The sequence below is a fragment of the Caretta caretta genome, chromosome 10 (genome assembly GCF_965140235.1).
Source record: "Caretta caretta isolate rCarCar2 chromosome 10, rCarCar1.hap1, whole genome shotgun sequence".
Taxonomy (NCBI): domain Eukaryota; kingdom Metazoa; phylum Chordata; order Testudines; family Cheloniidae; genus Caretta; species Caretta caretta.
Window position 1 is genome coordinate 4,444,897 of NC_134215.1, and position 13,345 is coordinate 4,458,241.

A 13,345-nucleotide genomic window follows, 5' to 3' on the forward strand; every position below is an offset into this window, starting at 1 on the left:
GGTAGGAATTTACTACTGACCACATGACTAAGATGGTGATGCTGACTGAAATACCCGGGAAGATTACAGAAGCTACAAAAACAGAAAATCCAATAATAATGGGGGATTTCAACTATGCCCCTATTGACTGGGAACATGTCACCTCACAACGGGATGCGGAGGTAAAATTTCTAGACACCATTAATGACTGCTTCTTGGAGCAGCTAGCTCTGGACCCCACAAGAGGAGAGGCAATTCTTGATTTAGTCCTAAGTGGTGCACAGGATCTGGTCTAAGAGGTGAATATAACTGAACCGACTGGTAATAGTGACCCTAATGTAATTAAATTTAACTTCATGGGCAGGGGGAATAATACCAAAGAAACCCACCACAGTAGCATTTTACTTCAAAAAGAGCAACTACACAAAAACTAGGAGGCGAGTTACATGAAAATGAAAAAGAACATGAGTGAAATGCCTGCAAGCTGCATGGAAACTTTTGGAAAACCACCGTAATAGAGGTTCAAACAATAGGTCTTCAAGTTAAAAAATAGTAAGACCATCAAAAAAAGGGCCACTGTGGCTAAGCAACACAGTAAAAGAGGCGGTTAGAGGCAAGAAGACAGGGTTTCAAAAGTGGAAGTCAAACCCTACTGAGGAAAATAGCAAGGAACATAAATTCTGACAAGTCCAGTGTAAAAGTATAACTAGGCAGGCCAAAAAAGAATTTGATGAGCAATTAGCCAAAGACTGGAAAACTAACAGCAATTTAAGTACATCAGAGGTAGGAAGGCTGCCAAACAATCAGTGGTTCCACAGGATGATCGAGATGCTAACGGAGCACTCAGGGGAAAAAAGGTCATTGCAGAGAAACAAAAATGAATTATTTGCATCGGTCTTCACTGCAAAGGATGTGAGGAAGATTCCCACACCTAATCCAGTCTTTTTAGGTGAGAAATCTGAAAACCTGTCCCTGACTGAGGTGTCAATGGAGGCGGTTTTGGAATAAATTGATCAATTCAATAGTGATACGCCACCAGGACCAGATGGGATTCACCTAGGAGTTCTGAAGGAACGCATTTGTGAAATTGCAAAACTACTAGCTGCTACGGAACCTATTGTTTAAATTAGCCTCTGTAACATTGATTTTTAAAAAGGGCCCCAAAGGCAATCCTGACATTTACAGGCCAGTAAGCCTAACTTCAGTACCAAGCAAATAAAGAACAGAATTTATCATTCACATAGATGAACATGACATACACAGTGTGTTGGGGAAGAGTCAACATGGCTTTTGTAAAGGGAAATCTTAGAAAAGAGACAACTAAGGAGGTATAGCCCCTTCGCATAACACAAGAACCAGGAGTCACCCAATGAAATTAATAGGCAGCAGGTTTAAAACAAACACAAGGGAGTACTTCACACAATGCAGAATCAACCTATAGAACTTATTGCCAGGGAATGTTGTGAAAGTCAAAAGTATAATTGGGTTCAAAAATAAGTTCTTGGAGGATAGGTCCATCAATGGCTATTCGCCAAGATGGTCAGAGACACAACCCCATGCTCTGGGTGTCCCTAAACCTCCACCTACCAGAAGCTGGGACTGGACAACAGGGGATGGATAACTCAATAAATTGCCCTGTTCTATTCACTCCCTCTGAAGCATCTGGCAATGGCCACTGTTGGAAGATGAGCTACTGGGCTAGATGGACCATGGATAGTTAGTTCTACATCCTGGTCTTTAGTGAGTGGTTGCAAAGAAAAACCACACTGAAATGGCAATATAGAGGTGAAGCACAATAAATATAACTGGAAAACAACAACAAACACATCCCAGGCTGAATCCCTGGTGGATGAATGCAAACTTTATTGCTTAAGTTGGGCTCTTCTCTTACACATCCACCCAGTCTGCAAAGCCCCTTGTTTTAACAGGGTGCCATGATGTTACTTGACAGAATCTATTACTTTTATTGCATGGAGGATCAAATGGTCCCACTTCGTACCTCATGCTGTAGTCCAGATGGGCGCCTTTCATCCTTGTCCCATACAGGGCTGGTCCTCTTGGTGTTTTCAGATGCTTGTGGCATTGCTGGCGGCTGAGATGCGTCTCTCCTGAAACGCGCCACAGCGAGGAAGCCCAGAGCAAACTAAAATGCCGGTAGGAGACTACTTCTCTCTGTCTTGTTCACTGCAAGGCAGAGGGGGCCAGCTTCAGTGGGGCACAGGCCTCGTGCAGAGGGGCTCAATACCAAGGGAGCCCAGGTTTCTCCTGCTAATGGCCCCATCAGGGGTCACTCCGGGGGCAGAAGGGAATCGGGGCGCAATGTCTGTGAGCGTCAGTGAGGACAAGGGCAGGCCAGGGAAGCTGTGCCAGCTGGAGAGTTAATCCCTTAATGCCTGGCAGTGCTGTCACATGGCTGGTGCCCTGCAAAGCTTGACAGACACCACTCGATCCCCCTCCGACCTCTGCTCCACCGGCTTCCCGATCCCCGCCTCCTCTGCCGGCTGGCTCGCTCCAGCCCTCCATTTTGGGGCTCCCCCAGGCCAGGGGTGGGAGAAGAGGGCTGTTGCTGTCTCCTCCCCTGCTTTTGACCCATTAGAGGTGCTGCCACGAGCCCTGACCTGCACAGGGCCTCGTGCCCAGGCATTCCCACAGCCTCCTGCGTTCCCCGGTGCAGGGTACACTGCCTGGGTGAAGGGCATTAGCTGAGGAAGGGCTGGACCCGGGCAGCTGACAATGCTGCCTCCCTTTTTGTCTACAAACCGCTCTCTCTCTCTCTGGGGCTCATAGGACTTCCCCTCCACTCCCTTCCCTCACGTACTGAGCGCTCCCCCCCCCCCCTTAGGTATTGGGAGGTTCACCCCCACATCCCTACCCTCTGCCCCAACTTCACCTGCTGAAACACTCAGTGGATTTTGACATGTGACTATTTCAGCCCCTCCCTGCACCAGTACTGCCTGGTTACCATCAATGGCTGCTTTCCCCAGTCTCCCCCTTCAACTAAACCCCTGCGACAGCCATTGGCTGGCCAGGAGCAGGGTTCTGCATCCCTGCCTGTACCTCCTATGTGCTCTACCCCAGGCTGATGGGCACATGGTCCTCCCTTCCCCAGGGCTGGGGCTGTCAGAGCCAGGTAACCTCACTGTTATGTGTCCAATCTGTGTGGATGCCGTAGGGATACCCACAATTCCATTCAGCCTTCTGGGTGGTGGTGAGACTCAGAGTACAATAAAACACTTGTAGGGGCAATGAGGGTTATGGGTGTTTCGTCTGTGTTTCAGTTCATTTCCTGCCTGCAGTTTTCCTGGCAGACCCGGCTGCCCATTTAAAGGGTGTCCAGTGCTGATGCAATAAGCTTGGGCCATTTCTGATCGCAACGTCTGATTAACACTCCTTGGACTTCAGGCAACCCCCTCCCACCCCGGGTTTCTTGCACCCCCCTTTGTAAAGCAGACAGTGCTGAGCAAGTTCCTGCCCCGGCTGGCACAGAAAATGCCCATCTGGCCACAAGGGAGTTGTATTAATCCAGAGGAACCTGGTGGTGATGGATGAGCCACCTGGAGTTTTGTATGCTTGGGTGACTCCAACTTGCTCCTCCCCTGGGGGTGTATGTTTCTGTCCTTAATGTTCTGCATCACATTTGAAGAAGAGGCTCCTTTGCTGAGCTGGGGGATGCTGAAGACAAGATGGAGAGATGAACTCGGAGACTTCAGATCAGCATCTTGGCTCCTGTGTGGCGACCAGTGGCCAGGCCCAGGTTAGCTGGGCATCTCAGCAAATCCTCCAGAGTTCTGCCAAGTGTCTTGACCCAGCCAGTGGGTCACTCTTCAGAGCCGCTTCTGGCTATCCGCTGGAAGGTCCTTGAACGGCCCCTCCATGGAGGGCTGGGGTTCCAAGCCGGAGTGCATGATGGGAATGATGAGATCATCCATGTTTGGCATCACTAAAATTTTCTGAAAAAGGGAAATTGGACAAAATTAAAACCATGGGATTAAAAAAACCTTCAGAGGGACAAAGCTGGGATCTCTAAGGGCTGATTGGTACCTGTTGCTACTGTCCCACTGCGGCTTAGAACCTGGGATCCAGCTTATGATCAGCAGAGGTGGAATGGAGTGGTTAATGCATACGTGCAGCTCTACTTGCTGGACGCAGCCCTCCCCGGTTTAGAAGGGTTTTTTCCCCCTGCCTAGTGGCTAAAGATCAATAAGAGCTGTAACCCAATGGAGCATCTCCTTCAGCTCACTGGGCAGAAGCCTGTTTTCGGATCAGTAGGTCCTGTTTCCCATGGCAGCAGATGTACATGACCATAGATCTGGCAAGACAAGAAGACGTGGCTTTTCCTTGCTGTGGTTGGCCATTCTTAGAGTCAGGGTTGCGTACTGCTCAGGAAACTGGCCACAAGGAGTTCTTAAACCCTCTGCCCTTCCTAGCTGGTTAAGAAGACACTAAAATCCTAGCAGATCACGCTGGTGCAGGGGGCTTTGGGAACTTGCAGCAGATCTTTCCACCTAGGACTTGCCAATGGTCTCTGACCAGAAGCCTAAGAATAAAAGGTAGATAGATAACAGGTCTAACAAGGGACACAAAAGAGAGAATAACCTGAAGCATGTAGCACCTTCAAACTCTTGGAGATTCCTCTAGGAGCTGAACTTGGCTGAATCTCTTTGGGATGAGAATCAGCTGGTCGGCTCAGGAGCCATGGCTGTCTCACCAGTGCCTTCTGGTTTTAGCTGGGTGGGGAATCCTATGAGAGCAGCTGCTCCTGGAGCACTTCATTGGTTTGAATCAAACCTCTAAAAAGTTTAACTCATGTTTCTCAACTTTCCAAAGAGGCCCGAGTCCAGTTCGGTTTTGGTTCTCTCCAGATTGGCCTGAACCAAAACTTGGGCCCGAACACCACTGAATTTGGAGATGCCCAAACTCTATCTCCTTCTTTAAATGAATCAAAACCCTGGATCTAAACACTGCCCAAAACTTGAGGTTTGCAACATCTGGCCCCAGAGTTTGCAGGCCCATCTTTACATTGTTTAGGTCCCAGTTGTCCCATCCTTGGTTCTGATCCATCCCCAGTGCACTCATCATTTCTCTCCCAGTGCTCTGGGAGCAGGTACCTGGAATTCATGCTGCAGCTTTCTCTCAATCCATTCCGTGACATGGATGAAGGTGACTTCCCGCTCGCCCAACTTCGGGTGGACTTTCAGCTCCAGCTGGGGAGGGATTCGGAAGCTGTACCTGGAGGGGGAAGGAAGGAAGCAGAGACCATCACAAACTCCTTATGTCCCTGCACACGTGGCCTGGGGAGCACAGTCTCTGTGGCCTATACAGCTGTTGGCATCTGCTGACATTGCCAGTGAAAAGGCCAGTTTGAGACACTTGTCCATTAGGATGTGGGCTGAGACCCACTGAACAACCATCAGACTGCAAGAGATTTTGGTCACTAGCACTACCTGGTGCTGGATTTGGATCCATGACCTAGATGGGAAAAGTGTGACATGGCTGGCCCAATCCCCCGAGCAATCTAGTCCTTGTTTTGGGAGAATATTTCTGCCCATGTTGAGTTCCCTAATCCTAAATTTCAGGCCGAAACTCCCTGACCATGTTCCACTAAGCTCTGGGAAGTAGAAGCCGGGCTACGCGGCAAATCACCGCGTGGTGGGACACAAGGACGCTCCTACCAGATTCGGTCTGTCGGGGGTGGAGGAATGTTCACAGCCAGGGTCCCGGCCAGCTCCTGGACCTCCACAGTCAGCAGCAGCGGCGTGTTGGACACCTCCTCGATCTTCTTCTTGATGAACTCGTTTTCAGCGGCCTTCTGGAAGTACTTGGACTTGGCGATCTTATCCACGAAGCGCAGGATCTTGCGGCTAGTGCTGTTGCCGCCCCCATGGCTAAGCAGGGGGAAGAGGGGAGTCAGCGTCAGCCTGCAAAAGGGGGCTGCTCCAAGGCAGGAGCTAAGCTGGGGCCTCACCTCACTTGGTCCCCACCCCATTCATCCTGGGGGCACCTCTCGCTCCCTGTCAACCCCCCCACCCCCACGGTCTGTGACTCCGCGACATTCCTCCAGCAGGAACAGGCCACCCTTCTCCTTGGCTCCCAGGCCATGGAAATCCATCCAGCAGGAGGCGCTGGAGGTGTGAGCCTCACACGCTCCTACGACTCTTCTCCTTCCTGATGAAGCTATTAGGGAAATCTTAAGAGACAATAACATGCTTTTGCAGGGTGTCGGACTCAATGATCTAGCCAGCCAGCAGTCCCGTGCTCATCGTGGGGTGTCTAGGGGCTGTGATCCCGAATGGCTCCCCACAGGCAGGGCTAGCTGAGGAGCCCCTCTTCTGAGAGGGGGTTGTTTGACCGGGATGCGGGAAACCGGGGTCCTGACTCTGCCATGGCTTCATTGAGGGGTCTTGGGCAAGTCACTTACCCACTCTGTGCCTCAGTTTCCCCATCTGTGAAATGGGAACGATGATCGTGACCTCCTTTTTAAAGTGCTTTGAGATCTACTGAGGGAAAGTGCTATAGCTGGATTAGGGATTATTATTATTTTATTAGTAATTATTTACCCTTCAGCAGGAGGGGGGACGATCCTCTCTCCCAGGGCTCCAGAAGGCTCTGCTGCAAGGACGTCTTCCTCGTCGGAGGAGCCGGCGCTGGAGGACTCTGCATCGCTGTCTGCCAGCAGGATCACCCGAGGCTTCGCCCTGCAAGCAGAGAGGGAGGAGGTGAGTCCCAGTGGGGGTCCTTGTGCTGTGGCACCCGCAGGCTGCACGGGCCTGACCGCCAGCCAAGCCTTTACCCACGGCTCTTTGTGTTAGCCCCCAACATGCCGGCGCTCTCTCTGGTGTCAGACGGACAGATGCCAGCAGCAAAGGCTTTTGGGGCTAATGGCACGGAAGCTAGTGCAGCCTCATGGCCCGGGCGTCTTCCCTCTAGCTCTGCAGCATGGGCCAGGTGCTTGGGAAGAGGTGCTGGTGGCAGGGACACACAGCAGGGTCACGTCTGTTTGTTATACTAGGATGAACATGGATGCAGCAGGGTGGCCTGGCCCTTTAAAGGCTACAGGCCCGGGACAGCCTGTTATCATTTTGAACCCAGACCCAAGGCGTGGTGGGACCTACAGTTCCCAGGACCATGGGGAATTGTAGGTCATTCTAGCCAAGCATGCTGGGAGGAGGAAACAGGATATAAGCAGATGTCTGACTCTTCCCCCCTAGGACAGAGAAGAGAGCAGGACATAGCAAGGTTTGCAGGTATGTGGGGGGGCGGGGGGGCGGTGTGCGTGGATTTCTCTGTAGAAAGAAATATCTTGGAGGGCTTGCAGGCTTCTCTGCAAAGGGAAACAGAGAGAGAGGTCTTATCGTTCCCTGTAGACTGGCAGGAATCCTGGAGAAAGTGGGGGAACAACTTGGGATTTGGACACTGGCCTGCAGGGGAGATTGGGGGGGAGTGTGTGTGTTCTTTCTTTGGATCTGATTTGTCTGTTGGTTTTCCTGCAGATTCCTGCGAGACAGAGCAGGGAGTGACTGGAACAGGGTGGTCTGGTGACCCAGGGCAGACTGGGGGAGACTTCATTTGGACTCTCCTTACCCCAGCATGGGAGGAGTTTAATTTAGCTGTAGGATTATATTAAACTAAGAGCAAGAGGGAGAGGGGAAACTGAGGCAATGGCCATGTCTGACAGAGGAGAGGTAAGAACCTGCTACAATGGGCTCTTCTGAGTCAGTTTCTAAGGTGAGGGGGGTTAGTGGGACTTGACAGGTCCCTGGAGCTTGAAGCAGAAGGTGGGACTTTCCAAGCTGCTATTAGGGGTGAGAGTTTGGAGATGGATGCCCAGCCAGGTCCCATTAAAGGGGATCTGAAACTCTTCCCTGTGCTTTCTAAATGCAGGAGAGTCTGGGCAGCTGGCTGGCTTGGGGACTCCAGAGCCATCTCCCATGCAGGCTGCCCCAGCTGGGTTGATCTCACAGGAGTTCTTCATGGTGCTCGCTGGGTTTGCCAGTAGATGGTGACCCCAGCTGAGGCCAAACGGATCATCCTGGCATCGTGCCTTGATCTCTCTTATTGCACGGCTTGTGCTGATAGCTGGGGCATGATCAATACCCACCCTGCTGCCCCTGAGCTGTGAAGTTCAATGTAACACTCACCCCTTTCCCTGCAGGCAGCATTGTTCTCTATTTAAGTCCTTTACCAAGGGATCTCGGCTTTAACTCCTCTTTAAGAAGAAATGCCTGGTGACACTGACCTACATGCAGTGTCAGGCTGGGGAGGAGTTTGCAGGGGGAATGCAGCCTGCCAGCCTAGTGTCCCCCCTAGAGCAGTACTGGGGGAGGCAAAGGGAAGGCCACTCCCTTCCGGAGCACATTGTTAAAATGCGGCTAATTAAGGAGGCTTGTCGCTACCTTTCCTGTGTCAGATCGATCCCATCTCCTTGCCAGGGCAGAGCGGTTCTGCGAGGTGAGGGATTTGGAGTGGTAGGGGGAATGCACGTGTTGTAATCCAAGCCACGTAGAGTCATCTTGGTTCTGAGTCAGGTGGATAATTCTCTAGGCGAGCCATGCACACCACAGTGTCTCCATAGCAGAAGCAGGTGCTCGAGTGGCAGGCCGAGCCCCGAGCCCCAGCTCACATTCTGGCCCGGAATGGCTCCATTAAAAAATCAGAGCAACTAATGATCTGTCAGCAAATGTACGGCCGAACAAAGCGGAGTGCTCCAGGATCAGGGGTGACAATCTGGCCTCATCAGACATCAGCTGCTAATTGACAGTAAGTGGCATGAGCCCCGGTCATTCCTGAGTCAGCTAGACATGTGCTAAGTAACAACACAGGCAGTTTCTCCAAAAGGCAGGAGAAAACCCAGTCCCGTAACTTGTAAATAAGCCAATGAGGGGCCAGCAATTTGTACAAGTGTTTCAACAACAGACTCTTCCAATAGTGCTAACTACATCCCAGCAGATCACTCTCTGATGAATAGGTGAAGGTTTGCAACACGCTCGGAGAAGGATGGGCCATGTGCATGTGATTAGTAGGATTCATTGCACTATCATTACAAGCAGTTGACAGCCTTGTTCACGGCTGGTAAAGTACAGCAAAAGGCCAGGCTAGTGCAAGTTTCCTCCATTCCATTGTCTCAGAGACAAGACCATGTAAGTGGGCTACAGCAGATCCAGTTCCTGAGCTTAACCAGCCCTTGGCTTCTCAGCTGGCTTCATTGTGAACACAAGTCCACCAGGAGCTAGACCAAGAATCACCATCTTATTTCATATACTTCCAGATGGTAAGAAGAGCACTAGCAACCTTGAGTTGCATTTGAACCCAAGAGGGAGAGGCCAGAGAAGAGAAGACTGAGGGGGGACATGATAACAGTTATCAAGTACATAAAAGGTTGTCACAAGGAAGAGAGAGGAAAAAATGTTCTTCTTAATCTCTGAGGCTAGGACATGAAGCAATGGGCTTAAATTGCACCAAGGGAGGTTTAGGTTGGACATTAGGAGAAACTTAGTAACTGTCAGGGTGGTTAGGCACTGGAATAAATTGCCCAGGGAGGTTGTGGAATCTCCATCATTGGGGATTTTTAAGAGCAGGTTGGACAAACACCTGTCAGGGATGGTTTAGATAATACTTAGTCCTGCCATGAGTGCAGGGGACTGGACTAGATGACCTCTTGAGGTCCCTTCCAGTCCTATGATTCTATGACATTTGTCCCCCTGACCCAGTGAAGCAGACTTCTTTTTGAAGAGCAGGACGCAGAATGGAGCAACAGCCTCGTTCCTCCTATGCTTGTCTTTCCCCTGCTCTTTACGTTATCTGGAGTAACTCAGAATTCATCCACTTCTGGGCTGTCCCCTCTCCTCGCCTAAAGCTGGTCATGTTAAGAAAGGTTTAACTTTCCAGCCCATCTGTGCTTTCAACAGGGCCCAGGTAAATGGAGAATGAGGCCAGGGGCTCTGTGCCCAGGGGCAGGGTGGGAATAATACCAGGCCATGAGAACATTCACAGCTCCAGACAGAACGTTTTGTCCTGATTTAAAAAAAAACCCAAAGTGGCACGTGGGGAGGGGGAAGATTTTTGTTTTGATCACCAATAAAATGATTAGAGATTAGTACAAGTCCGGAATGTGGCTGTCAGCTAACTCGGAGCACAAGCTGGTCATGACAAACAAGCCACAAGCAAGTGCTTCTTATCTTTTTATTTTATTAATGACTCTTTCCTAGAACTAACTTCCCAGCTGTCTCCATCCTGCTCAGACAAATGGCAATATTCAGCACAGATGGCCTGATAAAACCCTCCAAATGGAGTTGATTTATTTTCATTCGACTTATTCCTTCTGCCCCAGCTGGATGATATGTGACTCTGGACGGCCTCCACTATCAGACACCTTGTCCCATTGCTCTGCAACAATCAAGCTCTTCTAAGATGCTGCTTCAGATCGAGACTGACCAGGTTCCTTCTGATTAAAGCACGGAGTTAAATCCATTTGGCCTGTGTCACCCGGCAGGGAGGCGGGCTGTTGATGTGCAGCTATGCTGCCCGCAGAGCCCTGTGAGGTGCCCTTCAGACCCATGATTTTGCAGACCTCACTGAATTATAAAGCCCTTTCTGTTCAGTGTAGAGACAGAACAATGCAGCGTCCTGGATGCCTTGAATTAATACACAAAGGCTTCATACTCACGTCCAGATTCAATGCTCCTACCGAGCACGGCTACAGAACCGACTACCTTCTCCTGGAGGAATGGTTGGACCAGGGTCTCTCCCACCCTGATGTCGCAGGAGTGAAGGGCCCAGTAATGCTTTAGTGACCTTACCCTTCCCCACCAGCAGCCGTCTGCCCACTCTCCTCCGCCAATGCCTCTTTCCCCAGCTTGCACAAGTTCATCTTCGTCTCCAGTGTCATCTGTAGGGAGCCGTTGTAGATGACTTCCACGTCCACCCAAAGCCCTGCAGAGAGGACAGGATGCAGGTGACGCATGGTCCCATGAATCTGTGGTGTCTGGGAGGATGCTAAGTGCCTGCTACAAAGCCTGATTTGAGAGCTGGTATCGCATCGGCAGTACCGGTGTCCCCACACTGACTCACTCCTTATTTCTGACCGGGCTGGACCACCTTTTGGGAGGAGAGGGAAGCTCAGCATCTATCTATCCAGCCTTCCCTCCCTCAGCCCCGTCGTGCCTGCCTCCTGGTTCGTGACTCATTATGTCCCTTGGCTGCTCTGCTGAGTTCCCCTGTGGGAACTGGGCTCCGGTCACTGACCTCTCTCACGCAGGCCCCTGAAGAGCCACCGGAGGATAACAGCCTTTAGTCACGACTCTGGATGCGAATGGGTGACACAGAGTCTCGAACCACTGGAATCTGTGGAATTTACCCCGTTCAATCAACCACCCTGGCCTGGTAGCAGCTTCCTTGCTTCTTCCATCATAGAGGAAGGCTGCTCTGGCGGCAAAGCCCTAGGCTGAGAGGCAGGAGGCGCTGGGTTCAATTCCTAGCTTAGCCACTGTCTCCTGGGGTGAGTCACTGAATCTCTCTGGGCCCCACCTGTGAAATGGGGGTGAGAAACAATTGCTTTCTCCCACCTTCTGCATGAGTGTTTCTGTGTGTGCACACGAGTACATATAACCTCTAGCTTTGTGGGAACCCAATCCCCGTTGAGGCCTTTATCCGGGCATTAATAATGCAGGATCCCTGTTCCACACATTGGGAAACGCAGCAGGTTCTTGTGCCGCCCGGAGCAAGGACTCCACTGCACTGCACTGGCTTCTGGCTGCACAGAGCAATTATTACTGTGCAGAGTCGGCCGCTGGCAACAGGAAGATGGCTTTGTTTGAAGGCTCAGCATGGCCCCTTTATTTCCCCCTCCTCTGTCCCCTTTACACTGGGAGTGTGGGTGGCGGATCGCGCATTCCCAAGCGGGCTGAGAGAGAGCTGGGCCGTGAATGTTTTGAGCCCCTGCGTGCTCTCCCCTGCTTTATCGGAGGCTGCACAGCTGGAATGGAGACTGAGGCGCTGGTGGGAGATCTGGAGGGATGCGAGGGAACGTGCGTGAGGGAGAGGGGGATAAACACTCGCTTGATTGCTCCTCGACGAGGAGTCCCTGGCAAACTGTGTGTGGGGATGAAATATTAATCCAGCGTCTCCCATTGAATGAGCTCCTAGGGGGGATGACCTTTCTGAGAGGGGGATGACTGGAGACATGGGAGGGTTAACATGCTGCCACAGCTGGGTTGTGGGATGCCTGGGACAGAGAAAGACAGGCACCACTGTCTAGGGGATCCAGCGGCATCTGCCCCAAATGCTCCCCATTTAGGGGAAGGGTTTGTGACCTTCCCATAAGACCTTGTTCCAAGCGGTGCTTCACTGCGAGTGGCTAACCCCTCTGCTACCCTCAGGCTGGGTGCCACGTGACTCTCCAAATGGACCAAAGTGGGTGTGGGTGTGGAAGCACTGGCTGTGGTGCCCGAAGGGTTAATCTGGTTTAATTCCCGCGCCCTGCCTGCCTTTCTTCACACCCGGCCCCTCCCCATGCTCCCTCTTCTACTCCAAGCCTTCTCTTTCCCTGTCCTTAATGCAGTCCTGGACTCTTCTGCCACTTGACATGCTTCTTCCTTTCCCCTAGGAGGCTGCCAACTTGCCATTCCCCCAGGGCTGCCCTGGGATGACATTTAGCAGCGTTGACAACTGCCCTTCCCCATCCTCCCATTGCAATGGCCCCCGCAGGGAAGGGGCCGAATGCAGGGGGTTGGTTTTGGGTGTGTTTTACTTGCCCTGTTTTCCATCACGGTGAGGGGCTCTCACTGTCCAGGGGGGGCAGGTTCCTAGTGTATAGCACCCCCAGTTATACCCCTCCAGTTCAGAGTGGCCCCCATTTGTAGCTGTCACAGTTTGGTTCGAATGCCCACTTTGGGTTTTCTTTTGTCAGTCAATTAATGATAGAGGAAGGTTCTGGATCGACAGTGCTGGAGATCAGAGGCCAGAGCACAGGGAAGCCCTGGAGATCAGAGGCCAGAGCACAGGGAAGCCCTGGAGATCAGAGGCCAGAGCACAGGGAAGCCCTGGGCAGCAACAGTGCAAGCTTTTCCCTTACAGCCCCACCAACGTGTCACCGCCCTGCCCCGGAGGGATCCCTCCTAGGAGTGACAGCAGAGGTCAGTCTCCGTGGAATACTGAACTGTAGGATAATCTGGTTGTGGGTGCATTAGCAATGCCATAGGGCCAGATCCAAAGCTCACGGAAGTCAAGGTAAAGCTCCCATTGATTGAATGGTCTTTGGATGAGGCAGGCAGGGCCATCACTGTGGTGGAACCAAGCTTGTCTCAAAGAGTTGCCACCAAGTGACTTCTACAGACTTGTTGCTCTAAAATGATCTTTGTCCGTGGCCGAT

General features: G+C 51.6%; 1 protein-coding gene across 2 annotated transcripts in view; it reads right to left on the reverse strand.

Moving 5' to 3' along the window:
- Positions 1-1,820: 1,820 nt before the first annotated feature.
- LOC125643492 (testis-expressed protein 2) overlaps positions 1,821-13,345 on the reverse strand; it is a 37,438-nt gene continuing 25,913 nt past the window's right edge. For both annotated transcript variants that reach the window (XM_048866163.2, XM_075117561.1), the window contains exons 8-12: positions 10,776-10,908; positions 6,537-6,674; positions 5,652-5,864; positions 5,088-5,208; positions 1,821-3,929 (exon numbers count right to left, since the gene is read on the reverse strand). In XM_048866163.2, the coding sequence (XP_048722120.1) occupies positions 3,804-3,929; positions 5,088-5,208; positions 5,652-5,864; positions 6,537-6,674; positions 10,776-10,908 (731 nt within the window). In that variant the 3' untranslated portion in view covers positions 1,821-3,803. The remainder of the gene's footprint in view (positions 3,930-5,087; positions 5,209-5,651; positions 5,865-6,536; positions 6,675-10,775; positions 10,909-13,345) is intronic.